General features: G+C 42.8%; 1 protein-coding gene across 1 annotated transcript in view; it reads left to right on the forward strand.

Moving 5' to 3' along the window:
- Positions 1–3,416: 3,416 nt before the first annotated feature.
- The window catches only part of NISCH (nischarin), a 38,147-nt gene continuing 18,249 nt past the window's right edge, over positions 3,417–23,314 (forward strand). The window contains exons 1-8 of the mRNA XM_079967227.1: positions 3,417–3,830; positions 11,483–11,566; positions 13,678–13,860; positions 18,740–18,788; positions 19,734–19,897; positions 21,300–21,395; positions 22,291–22,386; positions 22,778–22,930. Of these exons, the coding sequence (XP_079823353.1) occupies positions 3,744–3,830; positions 11,483–11,566; positions 13,678–13,860; positions 18,740–18,788; positions 19,734–19,897; positions 21,300–21,395; positions 22,291–22,386; positions 22,778–22,930 (912 nt within the window). The 5' untranslated portion in view covers positions 3,417–3,743. The remainder of the gene's footprint in view (positions 3,831–11,482; positions 11,567–13,677; positions 13,861–18,739; positions 18,789–19,733; positions 19,898–21,299; positions 21,396–22,290; positions 22,387–22,777; positions 22,931–23,314) is intronic.

Raw genomic sequence — 23,314 nt, forward strand, 5'->3', positions numbered from 1 at the left:
CCAAAGGAAGCCTTTTCCAGATTCCACACGTGTATCACAATGTCAGGGGCAAGAACATGAGCCTGTGGTGGTCTAGCTGTACACTCTGTGACAATTGAGAAACAATTCAAATATAAACCTTTCACATGCAGGTTTATGGCACAGTCCTTCACTCCACCCAATGGAACCACTTCTGTTTCCTTTTAAGTAGTGAAGGAGAGAATAAAATGAGAGGCACAAATACAAGATGCTTGAGAGCAGTACATGTGAAAAGGATCTAGGAGTCTTGGTTGACCACAAACTTGACATGAGCCAACAGTGTGACGCGGCAGCTAAAAGAGCCAATGCAATTCTGGGCTGCATCAATAGGAGTATTGCATCTAGATCAAGGGAAGTAATAGTGCCACTGTATTCTGCTCTGGTCAGACCTCACCTGGAGTACTGTGTCCAGTTCTGGGCACCACAGTTCAAGAAGGACACTGACAAACTGGAACGTGTCCAGAGGAGGGCAACCAAAATGGTCAAAGGCCTGGAAACGATGCCTTATGAAGAACAGCTAAGGGAGCTGGGCATGTTTAGCCTGGAGAAGAGGAGGTTAAGGGGTGATATGATAGCCATGTTCAAATATATAAAAGGATGTCACATAGAGGAGGGAGAAAGGTTGTTTTCTGCTGCTCCAGAGAAGCGGACACGGAGCAATGGTTCCAAACTACAAGAAAAAAGATTCCACCTAAACATTAGGAAGAACTTCCTGACAGTAAGAGCTGTTCGACAGTGGAATTTGCTGCCAAGGAATGTGGTGGAGTCTGCTTCTTTGGAGGTCTTTAAGCAGAGGCTTGACAACCATATGTCAGGAGTGCTCTGATGGTGTTTCCTGCTTGGCAGGGGGTTGGACTCGATGGCCCTTGTGGTCTCTTCCAACTCTATGATTCTATGATTCTATGAATAACTGTACCACACAATAGTCCAAATGTTTGAACTGACTCTTACCAAATTCTCTGCAAGCATCTGCATCTGTGGGGCAAGCTGGTTAAATCCTTAACTCATGTCGACCCTTGGCAAAACAATTTGTTCCATCATTCACTTAGCTTGTTTAGGGACATGCATTGGTATTGAGGTTATACATATGCTAGAGTGAACAATCTCTCTCTCCACTGATTCAGAGCTCCCCCCTCTGTCCAACTGTGTTTGCACACAGGTAGGTAGAGCTGGCAAGAAACTAATTCATCTGTAAATGGAAACTTATGTGAAGAATTTGCAAGTGGGCTTTACTTTGAATGAGTAGAGGTACGTAAGAATGGCACTACAATAGTCAGGATCACTTAACATGGATTTATTTCCTATATTTATTTGTTCAGTCATATTGTGTTTTACCCCCACATCAGCCAACAATGCTCATGAAGCAGCTAACATAAGATCAATAAGACTAATACAGTGGTACCTTGGGTTACAAACACTTTGGGTTACAGACTCCGCTAACCCGGAAGTAGTACCTCGGGTTAAGAACTTTGCCCCAGGATGAGAACAAAAATCGTGCGGTGGCAGCAGGAGGCCCCATTAGCTAAAGTGGTACCTCAGGTTAAGAACAGTTTCAGGTTAAGAAAGGACTTCCAGAACAAATTAAGTTCGTAACCAGAGGTACCACTGTATATAATTATAACAAATGTTAAATATCCTCCTGGTCAAAGGGAGAGGTTTTTCTCCATTCTTCCAATGCTAAGAGTTGGCATTCTAAATTCTTCATCCTCTGCACTTGTATTCTCAGGTAATGGATGGCTCTGGGGCACCCTATCATTAAGCAGTGTGATGTGGCCAGGAGGTGGCCAGGAAAATAGCTGTGAGGTGGTGGAGAACCGAGCTGCCCTGTGCCCTCTAAATTAGCTTGCTGCCTTCAGGCACAGTGGAGAATGCTGCGCCAGCCCTGGTGTTTGCTTGCCAGTCTGGTGTGTTTCTGAACATGGAATGTGGGTAGGGAAGGGACCATTTTGTCCTTCGCCACTTATAGCAAACTGTCTTAGGCTGGTACTGGCTGGCTCTACTTGATGAATGAGCCAAAAAGGTGAACAGGCTCTGGTTCACACTGCTGCAAAGCTTGTTCTTGTAGCTCAGTGCATTCAGAAGTAAAATAATAAAGCATTTTTCAGGAGCTATAAGCAAAACAACAGACACTATTAACACAGTAATTCTTAAAGAGGTTACATAAATTATTAGAGATCTAAATCCTACCATAAAGGTTAACGTAGACAAGTCCAAAAATAATCCTTAAAACGCATGCCCCAGACAGTTGTCATAAATTACATTTTTTAAAATTTAAAGTCATGTTCAGAAAAGAGAGACAAAACTTGCTTGGGACTCATACAGTAGCTAGGAAAGAAAAAAATGAGTGCAGAACTTAAAAGCTCTTATTCTGTTTTTGGTAATGTCTCCCTGGAGCCACAGGAGTTTTAAAAAAATAGGCATTTTGAAGAGCAAGACAGACTGTGGTTAAGAGGCAGAGAAAAATAGTTGGTTAATGAGCCAGCTGAGAGCTAGCGAGGACAGAAAGATTGCCACATCCTTTGGGCCTTGCTGGATAGTTGCTCCGGTGAGGGAGAAGGAAGGGCAAGTTTTCTATTAGCGTTTCAGCTGATTATTTATTAGCTTAACATTCCATGAGGATTCTTCCATCTAAATCTCTTTTGTTTACCTTTGAATTTTGTAAGTGATAGCAAAGGATAACAGGATGACAAAGATTTACGTCCATGGGTGTACTCATGAGGTGAAGCAATTTGTTGCATAAACAGTATTTGCCTGGACATATCTACGTTGCATAATGAAGGTTCTTTCCGTGCCTCTCCAGGCAAAAATGGAGCCTCCTTCACAGGTGCAGGCTACCATTATAACAGCAAAAGCAAGATTGTAGGGGTGATTTGCAATATAACGAAACAGTGGTGTTGTCTGGGATAACTTGTAGTAATAGATGCTGGTGGCTCAGCAGCACAGGCCAAGGACTCACTAGTCAAGAGTGGTGGATTCTGTGGCTGGCGGAGCAACCGGCTTGAGATCTGGCATCTTATGTCAGCACCGTATCCGAACTGCAACACCTTCTTTCCAAAAGAAACTCAGGGGTGAAGCTGCAAGTCAACAGACTGGTTCCAAGCAGATGGGAACAAGCAACAGATGGGGCAAAATGCAGTGAACACTCTGGCCACATTGCACTCCATTACCTCTCCTCTGAGGAGCTGCCTCTTTTTTTCTTTTAGGAGGAAGACGGGGTCGAAAGTAACCCGGAAGCTCCGTCCTCCAGCTGAAGGAACTGCGACTCTACTTCTTTCGAAAGTCCATGTTTCTTCCTTCCCCCCCCCCTCGCTCTCCCGCGCTTTAGCCCCGCCCCCTACGCCCGGGGCTTCCTCGGCCCTTCCGCAGGCTGCGAATGACAGTTGTCGCGCGGCGGCGTCTCTCGAGGCCTCCTCCTCCTCCTCCTCCTTGCCCCGCCCCCGCCGGAGCCAGCCGAGTTAGGGAGGCGGGCAGGCGGGCGGAGTGAAGCCGAACATGGCGGCTGTGACGGCGGCGGGTGCTGCGCTGGCAGCGGCCCGTGGGGAGGGGGCAGCGCAGCAGCAGCAGCAGCAGCGGCCGCCACAACAACAACAGCAGCAGCAGCGGCCGGCGGAGCTCGCCTGAGGAGAGCGGCCGAGTGAGCGCAGCTCCTCCGCCCCAGCGGCGCCTTCCCTCCCCGCGTCCCTCGCGCCCTGCCCTGCCCTCTTCTTGCCTGAGGAGCGGCCGAGATGGAGGTGGTCGGGGCCGGGGAGGAGGGCGAGGAGCCCCCGAAAGGGGTCCGGATCCTTGGCTCGGAGCTGGTGGAGACCTACACGGTGAGGCAGCGGCGGCGGCAGGAGGGGCGAGGAAGGGGAGGCGAGGTCAGGGCGGTGGTGGGTTTCTTTTTCTCAAAGGGAAGGGTTCAAGTCTTTCTCCTGGGTCCCTCATCCCTCTCTCGGGGGAAAAGGACGGGAATCTTCTGATCGTGGTACACGTACACACGCACTATCGTGGGCAGGGGGGATAACGATGCGGGGAAAAATGGGGAGCGGGTCGGAGAAAACCTGCTAAAGAGACGCCTTCCTGATGCATCCAGATCCGTTATTGCCCTGTTGGGAAACGATTGCAGGCTTCACCGGGTCCGTGTTATGCTTGTGCGCTTCCGAGATACACAGAACTCTTCCTTGGGCTGGATTTCCTTGGGCGGGAACACAAACTCCGAATGCAAAGAAATAAGATGCATATGAGAGAGCAAAGGTGGTGTTGGGGCAGGGAAGGCACTCCAGCCATGAAACATCATCTCCCGAGTCTCATCTTTCTAGCATTTGTAGAACCAGAGAAAGGAGGCAAAATGTGCTTATAGGTTCTTTTTTGTGAGAAATTAGCCCTCTCTTCCGCTTTTTAGTGTTTTACATCCCCGCCCCCCCCCCCGCCCCCCAAAAAATTCCTTTGGCACCCATGTGAGGGAGGCCATAGATGTTGTTTTCTCTCTTCAGGTTGAGGTTTAAAATACTTGCCTTCGAAATGGGCATGCCAAATCAAAGACCAAGTTCTGGTATGAGCTTCATTTTATTCTGCCCTCTCACTTCATGGTAAACAGATACAAAGCATCCTTTAGAAACTGGCCCAAACACATGACCTAACATATAATACATTTGGTATGTTGTTTTTTAAAATAATATGCAGAAGGGATGTGGCAATGGGCAAGGGACATTTTTCCAGTCTGGATCAAATTCAGTGCATGATAATCTTACGCAACTGTTAAAACTATGAAATGCTTCTCTTTTTGAATGGTGGGGTTAGAGGAAAGGAAGATGCTTTGATTTGCATTACACTAGTTGTAGTAATGCTCTTATCAATACCAGTAACTTTTTATACAGAGTTGTCCATGTGGACAAGTACATTACAGTTACCTAGCAGCTTTAGAAGCCAACCCAGAATCTTACCATTGAAACATCTCAAACTACTTGGTTACATAAATGAAAATGGGTGTGTCTCCTAGTTTTGTTTTAGCTAAGCCATTCTCTTAGATGAACTCTGAGCCATTATCATCAATGAATTTTGTAGTGTGAAAACACATTTCTAAACCTGTTTATGCCTATTTTAATAGTATGAAGGGGTGAGAATACTTGGCACCACATTGGTTTAAAAGTGATATATATGTTCCATTTCTAATGCTGCATAGATGCATGCCTCATTGATTGCATTTTTAATACGTAAAGTGTAAAAAAAATCAGGGTATAATGGAAACGATTTACATAATGTGAGATACTTGGTAGAGATAGAACTGCAGTGTGAGGAGTTTTGAAAATATTTTCCCCCTTGAGTACACAGGCTAGCTAAAATAAGAGAGAAGGGGGAAAAAGCAGTCTAGATAAAGTACTTTCAAAATGTAATTCTTTTGATCTGTGTGCAGAGCAGATAATGATATTATAGTGACTAATCCAGCCAAAATTAGGCAAACAGTCCCCCTCACAGTGCTAATTTTGGCTTGCGCCTTGTTTTGTTAGTGAATACTTTTATTTGTTGGTTCTACCCAATGTAAAACGAAGACAGCATGGTAGGTCGCCTACCACAGCAACCTCATGATAATAATAAGAAAACCATAGACAAGAAATATGTTTACTGATGAAGTAGACTGTAGTCCAAAAGATCATATGCCATAATAACTTGGTTAGCCTTTCAGGAGCTATAAGATTCCTTTTGGGTTTTGTTATTGTTGCTGCTGCTGCTGCTGCTGCTATAGACTTAACGCCTACCCCTCTAAAAATTTCACTCTCATAATAAGATCTCCCTCTAAAAAATTAGTAACTGGGTGGCAGCGCTCCACTTTTGTAAGATACAGTGGTACCTCTGGTTGCGGACGGGATCCGTTCCGGAGCCCCGTTTGCATCCTGAGCAGAATGCAACCTGCGTGGGTTGCGATTCGCCACTTCTGTGCATGCATGTGATGTCATTTTGAGCGTCTGCGCGAGCGGCAAAACCCGGAAGTAACCCTTTCTGGTACTTCCGGGTCGCCATGGGACGCAACCTGAAAACGCTCAACCTGAAGCAAACGCAACACGAAGTATGACTGTAATGGACTTACAGTGTCCCAGGAAACTTGTGATGATGGGAAAGGTTGGGGAAACTTGCTGCATTTTTATTTGTGAGAGCCACCAATGAATATCCTTACACAACTATATAAGTAAGCAAAGTAAGCGATACTTTTCCCTGCTTAAGAATCAGCAGTATCTGGCAGCCATTACATCAATCCCTACCCTCTCTCAGATCTACTTTCATGCCTAGTAACACAGTTCACTAAGGGTGCAGCCCCATGGCCCCTTGTCAGAGCTACTTCTGACATCCATATATCACAGTCAAGGAAAGGTTTGAGGAGCCCACCATGCAAGAGTCTGCTCTTCAGGGACTGGGACCATCTGGAACCAACCGCTGACATCTGAGTTTATGGTGAGCACAGAGTAACCCTTCTGATGGGATGGGAGCACTCCGATGGTGCAAACCTTTGCCATCATTGGCTTGCACTTTGCACAACCTCTGTGGCTCCTTCCCTTTTGCGCACCTTTCTCCACGCTTGGAGAAAAAGGTGGCGGGGGATTTGGTTTTGAAGAACAGCGCGTGGCAACAGAGTGCTGCGCTGTCGGGGCTGTCGTTGAGTGGGCACATGACCCTCTCTGCTGCAGGGCAGGCTGAAATGAGTGGGAGCATCTCTGCCGAGGCTCAGGGCAATGGGCAGAGGAAGCCATCGGTAGGCAGGACAGGGTTGTTGGCCATTGCTCAGCCATCGCAGTGCCTCCATGCAGTGCTTCTGCTGTTGCCAGATGGAGCAGTGCAGGATATATGTGCACACCTCCTCAGGTTGGGGCATTGCCACTGCCTCAAGTCTCGCCGTCCATCCACCTCTCCCACCATCAGGAGACGCCAGACAGCTGAGGAATACAAGGGCCTCTCCTATCTTAGCTCCTGTTTGGTGTCCTGTTCAGGTGAAGCGGGCAGGTGGGACAGGGAGTGCCTTTGGTCAGGGCAGCAGCTGCAGCCTCAGAGGGAAGGAGTATTTTGCATGTGCTCAGAAGCACATCCCTATAAATTTTTGAACCCAGGGCAATCACCCTGGTGCCCCTCCCCCCTGCTACGCCACTGTCCAACACCGTGGGCCAAAAACAGGGCAGTTCCAAAAGTCCTCCTGGTCCCCTGACATTCCTCCCTATGGGAAGTCAGGGACACATTCTCCATGCTTTGGTGCAATTGGGGATAGCCAAAACCCCATTTATATTATGCAAATATATGTTCCCATCAGCCTACTTGGCAATACACATTCTCACCATTTAGTGAACAACTCACTAGTATCTCTTCATAGGAATTAGGTTGTACTCATTAAAAATGTATTTTTAAGTCATGTTATATGGGGGGGGGGGACTTAATAAAATTAAGAATTCTTAAACAGCTGAAGGTAAGCACATTTGAGTTGCACTTATTTCAGATGAAGTGATTCCCCCTCCCCCTCCCCAACTTTGACTGGATTGTGCCCACGGTTCTGCCTGTATTTTTTCTTTGTTTCTCAGAATTATGAACAGCAAGAAGCCCTTAGGAGCCTTTCCCACCCTTATCTCTCCACGACAGCTTCCTGCACCCCTTGAAAAGCTGCTCCTGAAGGTGTGGGAGGCTGCCTGAAATCAAAGGGAGATACAATGCCTTAGTAAGGGGACAAAGTAATTCCCCCTGCAGCCCCTGTGTCCTGCCCCATCCTATTCCAGAGAGTTCCTTCATCCTCAGGAGCGGCTTTTGGTGGGCTGCAGACAAGACAGTGCAAAGATTCCCTTTTCCAAGCTTCCTTTTTAAGAGCCAATCCGAAATGAAAATGTGCAAAATTGTTTTTTATGAGAGATTTTGTATATACTCTACTTTGTATTTAGTGCCCCTAATGAAATCTGCAAGCTCAAAACACATAGCTTACCTATCAACTTGGGTAATAACATTGCCCTTTGTAACTGCAGATCTTTCGATTATTACTAGATAATACAAAGCAATAGCAAGATAAGTGACATTGATGATGACGTGTACAGGCTTTGAAGCTTCATTTACAAAAGGATTGTGCTGTGAGAAATGTAAAAACAACCCTGTCTTCTCTTGTGTGTAAATACATGCTGATTATTGTGATTCTAGAGACACAATCCAGAAAAGTGTTTGCACAGAGAAGAACTGAGTGCACAGCCTGAGCTTCCTTTGAAGTATTTGCTGCAGCAGCTCCTACTGCCATGGTTCAATTTGCAAAACAGCTTGCTGCCTCAACAGCCAGAGCTGCTGCAGTGAGAACTTCAAAGAAACCTCCTGCTGTGTGCATGGTTCCCCCTCCTCCAAATGCACATGGAGCCTCTGTAGATTGCCACCACTATTGTAGCTAGGTAGCTCCATATTATTCCATTTGTATTGTTCCATAGAAATAAGCAGTGAAAATAATTGATTTCAGGTAGTGGAGTCTCATTCTAGAAATAGGCATGTATTCATCAACCTTCAGAATACAAGAGTACACACTCTTTTCTATTCCCTATATCAGTGAAGTATTTTAAACAGTATTTATTAATCTACAGTGGTGCCCCGCAAGACGAAAAACTCGCTAGACGAAAGAGTTCCGTTTTTTTGAGGTGCTTCGCAAGACAAATTTCCCTATGGGCTTGCTTCGCAAGACGAAACGTCTTGCGAGTTCTTGCGAGGTTGTTTCCTTTTTCTTAAAGCCGCTAAGCCGTTAATAGCTGCTAAGCCGCTAATAGCCGCTAAGCCGCTAATAGCTGTGCTTCGCAAGACGAAAAAACTGCAAGACGAAGAGACTCGCGGAACAGATTAATTTCGTCTTGCGAGCCACCACTGTAATCTAATTTAACGTTAAGTCCCCTACATGTTTCCTTAGACATAAGTCTGGGTTGAGTGAGGCATGCTTCTAGATAAAGATGCATTGGATTCCAGCTTAAGAGTATAAAGGTAACCACCTAACTAATGCCAAGACCAACAGATTTCTGACAGTGATGTGGTGAAAATGCCATTCATGATGTCTCATGCCAGTTAAATTATTTGCATGCATTGGCAGGAAAAAATATTTGTACTTTGGACTAAGTTTTTAAAATGGGGAATACTGTAGATATAGCAAAACAGTATTCTGTTACTTTTCTAACTTTTGCTTTTAAGACTCCCTTGTTTTATGATAAAATGTTTGAGTCCTGAGCAGCATTATTATTATTATTATTATTATTATTATTATTATTATTATTTTCTGATATACACCTTAATGACTTTTACTAAGCATTTTAGTGTGATCAGAGGGAGATAATTTGAATTACATTCAGACTTTGCACGAGTGGACGTCTTACTCATGCAACAGGGTTTTACTCTGCAGCGTTGTTTGCCTGTGAGAGCTGAAAATTGCTGAAAATCAGGTAGCCTCTTTTAGTAATAGAATTATGTTATCAACATAGTACAACATAATGGTATGTTAATCTGCACCCCCATCAATTTCCTATATCAATATTAAAATAGGACAAGCTGTGAATGAGATAGAGACAACCCTGAATATATGCTTAGTTCTGCATGAGATTTGAAAATGCAGCAATTTTAAAGCACTCTTGTAGTGTCTTGTTTGTAACATGCAGTATTAAAAATCCTAATATAGAGGAAATGCTAATCATAGATCTGGTTATCATTTCAGAATTAGTGATTCACAACCTTCTTCCTTAGTTGCTAATGCAGGGACTAATGCATGATTATATGATTATACTATAATTGAAATGAAGCATACAGGCTGACTGCTTAAGCCGTACTATGACCAAACCCGATGAACTTAAATGCAGCTCCTTTGCCTTGCCTTCCTGTGAAGAAAGCAGGAAGTGTCCACTTAACTATACCTTCCCATAACATACAACTTGAGAAACGATAATTAATGACTTCCCAACAAGCCAGAATGTTAAGCTATGACCAAAATGGCTGCTTTAAATATCATGCTCCTAGAAAAACACCCGGCATTGCTTGTTCTAATAGAGTAGCATCCATATAAATTTTGGGAAAGAGAGATGTGATGAGAGAGAAAGTATTGCTCAAAAACTCTGTATGTTAGGTCACAGAATACAAAGCCTAAAATCCTACTTCATTAAAATACTGAATAAGTAATTATCAATAACCTTTGTTATTAATACAGTACTTAGTAGTAGAATAACCCTCCAAATTTTGTATCATCCTAGAGACAAAAGAGGATTGGGAGTGCCTTATCTTAAATTATATTATGATTCCTTTCAACTTGCACAAATAATGCATATTATTACTGATTTGCTGGAGATCTTGTGGGTTCAAATGGAATTATTCTGCACCACCCCTTCAGTTAATGCTCTGTCTTTTAAAAAATCCTTATTGAGTGTGTATTGGGAAAATACACGATCCCTTTTTTCAATTGACTTTTAGGGTATGGAAGAGATGGGCTCACACTTAGCTCCATCTACATCCCCTTTAATTCCTATATTGGACCACCCAGCTGTCTGCCTTACAGTCAAATATGTACAATATATCTGAATTCTAAAGGTATCCAATATTTACAGTTATTAATAAGGCCGGCTATGGGCTCCTCCCCAGGATCTTAGCATATCTTGGGAGGATGACCTTAAATGTCAGATTCATGAACATAAATGAGATAAAATATGGGTAAATGCTCCATTAAAAACTATAACTTCTAGGATTCAGGAATCCACTCTAAAAACAAAACTTAGATGGTATTGGACTCTAGTGTGTCTCTCCAAAATCAATGCAAATATCTTTCCACTATGCTGGCAATTCTGTAATACTATGTGAAGTTTTATATGTTTTTCGGATAAACGTTTTTATCATTATCTCTCACATCTAAGCTCAGTCACTAACACCAGATACAGTCTTGGCCTTGTTTTCGATAGAAAGCAATACAGATCCCAGAGTATCTCATGACACTTCCTAGTGGCTGAAGAATGTCAATAGGCTGTCACTGGACAAATGCTTTTGGTGCAAGAAGGGCTTTGAGGAGAGGGAGGTCTGCTTGTCGCAGTTACCTCTGTTCAGTTATTTCTGTCTGCTCCTCTTTCCTTACTTGTCCTTTCAGTATTATGCCCAGCTTATCAGGGAGCACAGCATAAATGTGATGGAAGCATTGCGATTCATAACTGTGCTGGTTTCTTGTTGGCAAATCACAATGGCTTGCTTGATACAGGATATCATTTTTGCTGAAGGAAGATGTGTGTGTGTTCTTCAGATTAAACCAATAACTGGTACCTGAATATTGCTGGTAACAGGCCTTTGCTTTGTGTGTCAGTATGCTGTACTTGCACATGTTTAGGTATTATTGGGATGTGCAGAAGCTCAGAACTTAACTGGCAGCCTTTATTTAATGTTACACAAACACTGGAGGGATTTTGTGTCTCTGAATGTGTAAACATTGGCCATCTTAGGTTCCTTGATCAGCTAAGAGTTCTATTTTATTTAGGTGTACATCATTCAAGTGAGCATCGGCAACCATCAGTGGGTGGTCAAACATCGATACAGTGACTTCCATGAACTTCATGAAAAGGTAAATATCCTCATATTTAAAATGTTTGTTGTAATGAATCTGTTACTGTTTTATTAACATTGATTTATTACTCTTCTTCTAACCCAGTGTCTCCATACATTTTATATATAAAATAATTAAAAGCAGTGAAAACACAGAAACAAAAGATACCCCACATTGAGATTCTCTTTAAAAAGAAAGGAAAGCCATATGGGAGACCGCACCATGAGAGGGAGGGAGTTCCCCTCTCCCCCAGCATATGGCTTTGTGACAGAATGCTAGAGTTGGAAGGGACCATGAAGGTCATCTACTTGAACTCCCAGCAATGCAAGAATCTTACACCCAATTTTCGTTGATGAAAATTTCACACAGAAAGAGCTAAAACCTCCCTCCTTGCTATGCGGCAGTCAGAATCCAGACCCCTACACACACACAATTGAGTGAGAGCTATTGCTGAAAAGAGAAGAAAAGAAAAAAGAAAAGAAAAGAAAGTACCAATCATAGGATTCAAGGCATGGTTAACATTTAATGGGCCAGTAAGCTGTTACCTACACACACATGAGCAAATTCTATCGAACACAGTAGGGCTTACTTATGAGTAGAAATGTATGGGATTGCACTGAGAGCAAATTATATTAGGTAAAATCTGCTTGGTTTTTTTTAACCATTGCCTATGGAAAATAACTGATCTGTTTATGAATATCCAAGTTCATTTATTTACATGGTCATAGTATGAACCTGGTCATTACTTAATTTCTGGTACCTGCTAGTTTTCTATCCTTAGTGGTGTTCGAGCCTTGTGAGTGGTAATATGTCGTCATTTGGTTCCTGAGCTCAATAATGAAGAACATTTGCTGACTTTAAAGTTCAGAATTGTTGAACCATAATGTAGACTATAACCTCTCCCCCGCCCCTCAAAGAGAAAGGCATTCACTTCATTATGTTAAAAATTAGGTTGGAGTGGAACTCTGCTCATGCAGTGAAGCTTTTCTGACTTGCCCTCCTCTCCCCAAAGACCATTCCTGAAGATCAGCAGATCTTCTGGTATAGCATAGGATCAGATGCAGCAGGACAGGAAGTTGGGTGAATTCAGCAAAGCAGTCTTACCCAAATGAAGTGCTATTTCACAACTGTAAGGTATCTCTGGATCCAAGCCAATGTTATTCATTTCATCAATATTAAGAACCTGCTCTCCTGGCACTATCTCGGTTATTCTGCAAGACCTTTAAGGAAGTTTGTCTGTTTGTTTGTCTGTTTGATTTGCATTGTTGCTGTTTGTATTGTACAAATCTTTTTTGAGACCTTAGTCCCGTCCCTGTCCCCCCATTTTTAAAAACTGGTTTGGAAGGCATGCAAAGCAGTATGTAAAAGCTTTTAAAAAAGATCTCACTTTATATTACCCTGAGTTTTCAAAAACTATATTGGTAATTGTAGGAATGGAGAATCAAGACAGACGAGTAGGTGGTGTTTAGAGAGCGTCTCCTTCGCATTTCGCCCCGGGCGCCTTCCTTTATTGAATAACACACACATTGGCACAAATGTGCCTGTGGCTGATTGGTTAATACAGAGACAAAGAAACTCATTGCTGGTTGGTTAACATAATTATAAGGCGGGTACAAGGTGGGATTACATATGATCATTAATCTTTAATAGTTCAAAGGCTGAGAAACGAGGTGAAACTAGACAGGTATGAAAGCTCCTAATCAACTTATAACTAAAAATTGATTATAATATGACTAAAGCAATTACTAATGTTATGATCATAACATTAAAGCACATAATCAATTATGCATTGAAGAAGAACAGATCATTGTGAACCTTGAGGTGAACTGAGCAGGAATGGAATTTAAGGAATGAGAGTTTTGGTGCCTGGAACAGTTTTGCACAGTGTGCAGGAAGGAGAGAAGGAAGGAGAGAAATATTATAAAGCCAAAGAAAAGAAGCTAGCAATAGTTTCCCAGAATGCCACAGTGTTTCCCATAATGCCACAGAAAGATAACGTCCCTTCAGGTAATTACTGACAAAATAGATATTTTATTTCAGTTTGGCCCTAATTTTTAGTGTAAGCAGTAAATGCTAATTTCTGAAAACTCTGATTCATTTAGGAACAATCTTAACTCTTTGTCTTACAGCTTGTTTCAGAAAAGAGAATAGATAAGAATCTGTTACCTCCTAAGAAGATTATTGGCAAGAATTCCAAAAGTTTGGTAGAAAAAAGACAAAAAGAATTGGAAGTCTATCTACAAACTCTCCTTCTTACATTTCCCTTGGCTGCACCCAAAGTATTGTCCCAGTTCTTACATTTTCACTTATACGTAAGTTGCATTCTGCCATTCTTCACTATGGTTTATTGTCAAATATTCTGAGTTCAGTTCTTATTTTAAATTTCTTATCTTAAATGGCATGGGGCTGATGAGAATTGTAGTCCACTATGTTGACAACTTGTCTTCTCAGAAATATGCCTTGAAATGACCAGTGTGAATTTAGGGTGTTTGTGCCTTTCATCTATTGCTTTTCATAGCTTGAGTTTCAGAAAACCTTTCAGCACACTTTCTCTTCTGTATTTGTAGTCACCTTTTTAAAAAAATCTTGCAGCACAAGAATTTGTTGGTCTTTTTTCAAACCCTTTTACATATTATTTGAACTGTGACCAGAGTATGTCCCATCGAAGACTAAGGCACAGGTGCTAAATGATTACATTTCATTGCCATTTATATATTAGATGCATATTTTGATGTTTAATGATTTCATACAGCAATTTCTGATTATGCATTTATAGTTCATTCTTGCTGAATTTTCTTAATTGCATTTAGCTCCAAATATTGAGTGATTATCAGGATAATGTCACAGGGAAACAAATGTCATTCCTTACGTATTTCCCTTTCTTTTCTTCTTCACGGATTTCTTCTTTAATAGGAAGATTACCAAAAGTAATCTTCCTATTTTGAAATAGCTTCCTCTCTCAAGTTCTTCATTGATACACACCATCTGCATCTGATACAGCAGTTTTAATTATTGTACCATTGAGGAAATGAAGTGGTTGTAACTTGTGCAATTAGAACTGCAGTAAAAGGAAATAGATTCTTCCCTGTCTTGTGGATCTTTTCCCCAGCAGTAGCTTAGTTCATTAAAAAGAATTTTTTTTAAAAAAAGAAAAATGAACACACAGCCTTCATCTCCACTGGGGAATAATTTCAGACACTTTTTCTCCCTTATTGGCCGAGCAGCTAATGAGTTGAACTAATGTCTTCTGCAGAGTGCTGTGATGTACTGGGTATATAAGGGATAAAATAGCCTCTCACTTAATTGACTTAATTTCCTGAGTACAGCCAGCACTGAACATAATAATAATAATAATCATAATCATAATCATAATCATAATTTATTATTTATACCCCGCCCATCTGGCTGGGCCTCCCCAGCCACTCTGGGCGGCTTCCATAGAAAGCAAAATTACAGTAAAATATCACACATTAAAAACTTCCCTGAACAGGGCTGCCTTAAGATGTCTTCTGAATGTCAGGTAGTTGTTTATCGCTTTGACATCTGCTGGAAGGGCGTTCCACAGGGCGGGCGCCACTACCGAGAAGGCCCTCTGCCTGGTTCCCTGTAGCTTTGCTTCTCGAAATGAGGGAACCGCCAGAAGGCCCTCGGCGCTGGACCTCAGCGTCCGGGCAGAATGATGGGGGTGGAGACGCTCCTTCAGGTATACTGGACCGAGGCCGTTTAGGGCTTTAAAGGTCAGCACCAGCACTTTGAATTGTGCTCGGAAACGTACTGGGAGCCAATGTAGGTCTTTCAAGACCGGTGTTATATTGTCTCGGCGGCCGCCCCCAGTCACCAGTCTAGCTGCCGCATTCTGGATTAGTTGTAGTTTCCGAGTCACCTTCAAAGGTAGCCCCACGTAGAGTGCATTGCAGTAGTCCAAGCGGGAGATAACCAGAGCATGCACCACTCTGGCGAGACAGTCCGCAGGCAGATAGGGTCTCAGCCTACGTACCAGATGGAGCTGGTAAACAGCTGCCCTGGACACAGATTTGACCTGTGCCTCCATGGACAGCTGTGAGTCCAAAATGACTCCCAGGCTGCGCACCTGGTCCTTCAGGGGCACAGTTACCCCATTCAGGACCAGGGAATCCTCCACACCTGCCCGCCTCCTGTCCCCCAAAAACAGCACTTCTGTCTTGTCAGGATTCAACCTCAGTCTGTTAGCCGCCATCCATCCTCCAACCGCCTCCAGACACTCACACAGGACCTTCACCGCCTTCACTGGTTCTGATTTAAAAGAGAGGTAGAGCTGGGTATCATCCGCATACTGATGAACACCCAGCCCAAACCTCCTGATGATCTCTCCCAGCGGCTGCATGTAAATGTTGAAAAGCATGGGGGAGAGGACAGAACCCTGAGGCACCCCACAAGTGAGTGCCCAGGGGTCTGAACATTCATCCCCCCCCACCACTTTCTGAACACAGCCCAGGAGGAAGGAGCGGAACCACTGTATGACAGTGCTCCTAGCTCCCAGCCCCTCAAGACGGTCCAGAAGGATGTTATGGTCGATGGTATCAAACGCCGCTGAGAGATCCAGCAGAACCAGGAAACAGCTCTCACCTTTGTCCCTAGCCCGCCGAAGATCATCAACCAGTGCGACCAAGGCAGTTTCAGTCCCATGATGAGGCCTGAATCCCGACTGGAAGGGATCCAAATGGTCCGCTTCTTCCAGGCGTGCCTGGAGTTGTTCGGCCACCGCTCGCTCAATCACCTTGCCCAAGAATGGAAGATTTGAAACTGGGTGATAGTTGGCCATCGTGGCCGCATCTAAAGATGGTTTTTTAAGAAGCTGTTTAATAACCGCCTCTTTCAGCGGGTCTGGGAAGGCTCCCTCATGGAGGGAAGCATTCACCACCCCACGAAGCCCATCGCCCAGTCCTTCCCGGCTAGCTTTTATAAGCCAGGTTGGGCAAGGATCCAGGAGACAGGTGGTTGGCTTCACTCGTCCAAGCAGCCTGTCCACATCCTCGGAGGTAACAGGTTGGAATTGATCCCACTCAACTTGACTAGACAGAACTCTAGCACTCTCCTGCCCCGGCCCTGCTCCCACGGTGGAGTCTACTTCTTCCCGAATCTGAGCGATTTTATCTGCAAAAAACTTTGCAAAATCATCGCAGGAGAACAGGTGGTTCTGCTAAATTGTGAACCACCTGAAAAAGTCTCCTGCTGCTGTTTTCTGCAGATGCAATAGAGGCGGTGAAGAAATTCTTCTTCGCCGTCGCTATCGCCACTTGGTAGGCTCGACGTTGAGCTCTAACCTGTGTCCGGTCAGATTCGGAATGAGTTATCCGCCACCGGCGCTCTAGCCGTCTCAACGATTGTTTCATTGCCCTCAGATCCGTGGAAAACCACGGCGCTGTCCGGGCTCCATGCAATCGGAGAGGGCGCTACGGAGCCAAACAGTCAATAGCCCTGGTTAACTCCACATTCCAGCAGGCCACCAGGGAATCGGCTGAAAGGCCATCAACATGGGATAAAGCATCCCCTACCACTCTCTGGAAACCATTTGGATCCATTAAGTGGCGGGGGCGGACCATCCGAATTGGTCCCACCTCCCTGCAGAGGGGATGGGTCGCAGAGAAGTCCAGTTGCACCAGGAAGTGATCTGACCATGGCACTTCTTTCGTTTCGCTTTTACTTAGTGTCAGATCACCAACATCCATAGAGGTAAACACCAGGTCCAAGGCATGTCCGCGGCTATGGGTTGGGCCAGAGTTATTCAGGGACAGCCCCATGGAGGCCATGCTTTCCACGAAGTCCCGAGCGGCCCCTTGTAAGGTCGTGTCGGCATGGATGTTAAAATCCCTTAGGACGACCAAGCTAGGTGTCTCCAGGAGAACATCGACCACAACCTGAAGCAGCTCGGGCAGGGAATCCTTGGTGCAGCGGGGAGGTCGGTACACCAAAAGGAATCCTGTACTGCCCCTATTGCCCAACTTCCAGAACATGCACTCGGAAAACTGGGTCTTCCCAATAGGACGCCTGGTGCAAACTAATGACTTCCTAAAAATCACTGCAACCCCCCCTCCCCGCCCACATGACCTGGGTTGCTGTGCCTAAGAGAAACCTGGTGGGCAAGCAGCGGCAAGGACAGGCCCATCTGCTTCATCCAACCAAGTCTCTGTTACACATGCCAGGTCAAGTCCTCCATCCATGATCAAGTCATGGATGGCAGTAGTCTTATGAATCATTGACCTGGCATTGCACAGCAGCACCTTCAGGTCATGTAGGTATCCCTTGCTGATTCTAGTATCCATCCGGTCAGGACCAGACCCGGAGGCAGGAATAGTCCTCAGACAACGACTAAACCTGCCTCCTCTGTAATGACATGGTCTAGTCTTAGCGTAACTCCGCCTCCTACCCGTGATCACTGAGATCGGTTGTCCCAGTGCCTCCCCCCCTGTGGAACATGCCCCAGCCATTTTGTGGGCTGGGGCCCACTCCCCGGCAGCCCTGAACCCTCCCCTTAAGAACAAAATAAGACCTTAAACAAACAAAACCAATAAAACAATACAAACAAAAAAATGTAAAAATTACAAAACATCAAAATAATAATTAAAAAAAAACAATAAATCCCCAAGCCCAACCAAACATCCATCCCGCCCCCACCCCCCACATACAAAAATTTTTTTAAAACATTTTAAAAACACTCTGCCCCTCCGGCAGTAACAACAACTGTCCTAGTGAGGCCTATCAGGCCCTGCCCTGGGCCAGGTGGTAAGTGGCAGGAAGGAGCAGGGCCCTCAGTCACTCACTCAGGGGAGTCCTCCTGGGCAGCGGCAGCAAGCACCAAGCAGTCCTTGTGAGGCTTCAGGCCCCGCCCCAGGCCAGGTGGTAAGTGGCAGGAAGGAGCAGGGCACTCACTCAGGGGAGTCCTCCTGGGCAGCAGGCAGCAAGCACCAAGCAGTCCTTTTGAGGCTTCAGGCCCCGCCCCAGGCCAGGTGGTAAGTGGCAGGAAGGAGCAGGGCCCTCAGGCACTCACTCAGGGGAGTCCTCAGCAGGGCCCTCAGGCACTCACTCAGTGTTTGGATTATTTTAATTCTGTATTATTTTTTAAGATATATTGGATCTTGTTTTATGTTTTTTTAAAAAATGTTCAAGCAGAAAAGTTTGTGACTTTTTCTTCCATTTGCTTGTTCTTTATAGGAAATCATTGGGATCACAGCTGCATTGGCTGAAGAACTCTTTCACAAAGGTATTTTTTATTTATTTTTTATTTTGTATGACCACCCAGTAACATATATTCACTGGATCACTCACAAAATAGAATATGGTATTAAAAATACAAAGCAGCAAGAGCAGCATAAATAAATGTTCATTTTTGGCATGCATACAATAAAAATCTAATCATAAAATTGAAAATCCCAGATTATAAAAATACATGTTATTTTAAAGGCTTGAGTGAATAAATAATCTTTCATTGGTGCTGAAAAAAACTGTAATTCCTCTAAACATGATATAATTCTTAGCATGTGTGCTGTTTCTCTATAGCTAATTTAGGGACATACCTGGGAGTGAATCTATTGAAATCACTGTGGCTGTCATCAGAACTGACACATGTAGAACTGTGCTCTTAGATTTGAAGCTAGCCAAAGCAGATGTGCATGTTTGTATGTAACATGCCATCAAGCACATATAATAACTGTCTTCCTCAGTAACTTTATGTGTGTTAGGTGATTCTTTTTCTACAGTGGTGTGTCACATCACATCTTATATTGGTTAGCAGAGGTGGGGCTCTTGCCAAAAGTAAGGGATGTACAGCAAAATCCACTGTTGCTTTAGCAGACTTGCACTTGCTCAGTGAGACTTCACCTTCCTCTCCTCTTCCCTGCAGCCCCAAGATAACCCTCAGAATCTGCTCCTGGGGGACCCTGGACAGCTTTAAACACAGCTAAAATAAAATAAATTACATGTTTTAAAAAGCTTTTTCAACTTTGTCTAAGTGCTTACATATGCAGTGGGTGCTTGGTACTATTATGATATATAGAAATCCCGGTTAAACTTTGCAAATTCTGGTCAGAAATGGAAAAAGACTTAGAAGATTGCAATCATCTATAAGGCAAATTGTAGCATTTCTGTTTTATTGTTCTCCCAGTAATATTGGTGAATGCTTGCCAAATCTCTTATTTTTGTTTCTCAGGAGAGCAGTTACTTATGGCTGGTGAGGTCTTTAATATCAGACCCTTGCAGTTATATGCTATTACTCAACAACTTCGTCGGGGAAAGCCAACATGTGCAAATGGAGATGCCAAAACTGATCTTGGTCACATTCTGGATTTCACGTGTAGACTCAAATATTTAAAGGTAAATGTGTTCTTTTCCATTTTTTTATTTTGAAATAAATTCTACATGCTGATAATTGCAATAAGCAAAGATTGAATAATGTCCTGAAGATTGTTCCAAAACATCACACATCATCTTTCTACTCATTCTTCTGTAATGCAGTATTTTAATTTGGATAGTATTGCTATGTTCCATATTATGTTAAGCCATTCTGAAAATGGTGGAGTGATATTTCCCCCTCGTTTGCTTCTTTACAAGTATTGCTAGTTGTAAGGAGAAGAATTACCATTTCCAAGTCAACATCAATAATGGATTCCTTTAAATAACCCAATAGTAACAGCTTTGGTTCTAATGGTAATATATATCATTTCCCTGTCTAGGCTCCAGATTGTAATCCAAACAATCTGGATTATAGGACAGTCCCAAAATATATTTAGAAAGTCTGTCCATGCTGCTTTATATGTCCCAACAATTTATTCATGCTGACAGACAAATCTGGCTCAATCTATATGGTGTCAAATTCCATCGGTTCTGAGTTTTAAAATACTTTTCTTTTAAGTGTGTTGATAGTACATTTATTATTTCTTTCATAAAATTTATATACTGCTTGGTTGTAAAAACAAACCTCAAAGTAGTTTACAAAAAAGTATATTAAAAAAATCAAACTTGATAGTTCCTTAATACAAATCCATTGCCATTTCTTAATGTCCAATTCTTGATCTGCATATCTTGCCCATTATTTCCTTGTAAAAGTACATGATAGATCTCTTAAACTCTAGTATCAAAATGCATAGTATTCCTGTCTGGCTGTTGATAAGTGCCTCACTGTAGTTACCTTCCCTTGATTCACTATATTTCCTATGCAGGGACAGGACCACCTGGGCGTATTGAAATATTGGTGGTCTTGCCATGACTTATGCAACTGCTTCAGATGATATTATATTTTGCCCATTCATTAAATGTTTAATTGTGTGCAAACCAAATATATTTGGTTTCACTGTCACTTTGATATATTTGCCCAGTTTTTCTCTTGGTATCTGCAGGTAAATATGTTCTAATATAAACATTTTATCACCAGGAATGAAGAGTCCTCAAAGAAAAATATATGAAGATCCAATATATTTTGAGTGATTGTATTGGCCAGCACAGGATATTGTTTTAGCTACTCCTTAAAAATATTGAGTCTGTTTGCCCATGAAGAAGAGTCTTTTAACTCAAACACCATATGGTACAAAATATAAACACAAGGTGGCAGTGTTGTTTTAGCTGCATATGTGTGCTGCATCTTTAGATGGTTGTCACATGATATTACATTGAATATAGGTCCCGGGAGCAGTAAAATTCGCCTTTTTATTTTTGCCACTTGTGGATTATTCATCATAATTTGTACTTAATTTAGCAATATCTTAATTTTTGTCTTTAGATAACAGGCACAAGTGGACCTTTGGGAACCAGTAACATTCAGGAACATCTTTTGCCTTTTGACCTATCAATATTTAAATCTCTTCATCAGATACAGGTATAGTTGAAAAAGAGTTTGGTGAAGCCAAGGACCAAAACTGGGCCTTTGTGCATGCAATGTATGTCTGAGTTTTTTGGTCCCAGCTTTGAAATATTGCAAAACCTTCATTAATTGTCCTGAAAACTGATAGAGTTGCTTACTTGAATATTAACCTGGAGATGGAGGGGTTTATTGGCCTACTCACTCTCAGTGCTATGGAGCCCATAAGCCTCTTTAATTTTCAGAAGGCCAGACAGCAGCTGGAGTGCAGGGAGCACAAGTCACATAGTGAATATCCAACCAAACATGTTGTTGAGAGGCAATTAAAATCTTATTTTGCTTTCTCCATTGCAGCATTTGAGATGTCATCTAGCAAAGTTGTTCCAAGTGATAAAGAGCTTATTGAGATCAGGCTTAGAAGTGAAGTGGAACTTTTAACCACCTGCACTTAGAGAAAAAAGTTGCCCATATCTGCTTGTACTATGATGCTGCATTTGAAGCAGTGTGTGGCACGGTGTCCAGTCTGTTTAGGTTAATTGGCATCAGTTTCAGTCCTTGTTGGCTGAGATGTTTTCATCACAGACCCAGCTATTTACACAAACACCTGGACTGTATTAACTTCATTTCAGTACTTTATCCGCTTAGGTTGATGTTTGCTGTTGAATATTGGATTTTGTAGTATTGGGTTATAATTTTTACGGAGTAATGCGATTTTTATTGTTTATATGTTGTGGTGCTGATTTTATCCCAACATGGTAGATTGGTACTGGGTGTGCTAGAACTAAAGAAGTAGCTGTAGTAGTACAGTAATAAAGAAGTAGCTGTAGTAGTACAGTAATAAAAAATGGAATTTTGCTTTTCTCTGATGATCTTCATTTTGCTTTATATACCCTTTTTGATAAAAAACAAACAGATAAATCACTGTGGCGCAAAGGTTATTAAAGGACTGACCTCCTCAAAGCACACTTTGGCTACACTGAGTGTTCAGTTCTCAGCAACATCAATGATGGTAAGACTGAAACATTAACCATTTGCAATTATATTGTGGCGGTTGTTTACAGCTTTTGACTGTTCACAAAGTAACAAAGTTATATTCAGAATTTGAATGCATGAATGTAAGCACGTTTTTGTGAGATGTCTTATTGAGATGGTTTTACAGCTCAGCCCTAAGCATTTATACTTGTAACCCCACCAAAATCAGTGTGATGCAGTGTGACTGCATACAGTACTCTGGGTGAAATATCTTACAACTCAGGCTTTTAAAATGTAGGCTTAATTTATCTCTGCATATAATAATTCTTGAGGGGAAATGGTTTACAAGGCTAAAACTTCTTTGGGGGAGGGAGAAAAGTCGAAATAAAAAGAATTTCATTCAACGTTCTCCTCTGTGTTTTGAACAGGAGGTCCTAGTTCCTGAGGCCTATGAATTTGACCAGTGGGAGCCAGAGGGTGCACCTTCCAGTTGTCCCGTGACCGCAGTTATTCCAACATGGAGAACTTTAACAACCTTAGATATGAGTCACAACAGCATAGCTCGAATTGATGAATCTGTGGTAAGACCATATTTTTAAAAATGTATTCAGACAAATTTTAAAAGAAAGTGAGTGATATATGTGTTTTACTTATTGATGCTAGCATATTGTGAAATGATCAAGGCTTTTGAACATTGTCAGGGATGCCCAAAAGCCTTGATCATTTCATAGTATGCTATAAAATGATCAAGGCTTCTGAACACCTTTGCCAAAGATCGTGCCTAATTGTATTTTCCCCGTTGAACTGCAGAGAGCTATACTATATTGCAAACTGCTTTTGAAATTTCCCTTACTTTCAAAAGAGGTGTGCCTTGTGGCCTTCGAGCTCTGCTTGAGAAATTGAACTCCTAAATTCCTTTGGGAACATAGCACTAATCATGTCGTTGTTCTGATTCCAAACAGTGT

The sequence above is a fragment of the Podarcis cretensis genome, assembly GCF_951804945.1.
Source record: "Podarcis cretensis genome assembly, chromosome: 2".
NCBI lineage: Eukaryota > Metazoa > Chordata > Lepidosauria > Squamata > Lacertidae > Podarcis > Podarcis cretensis.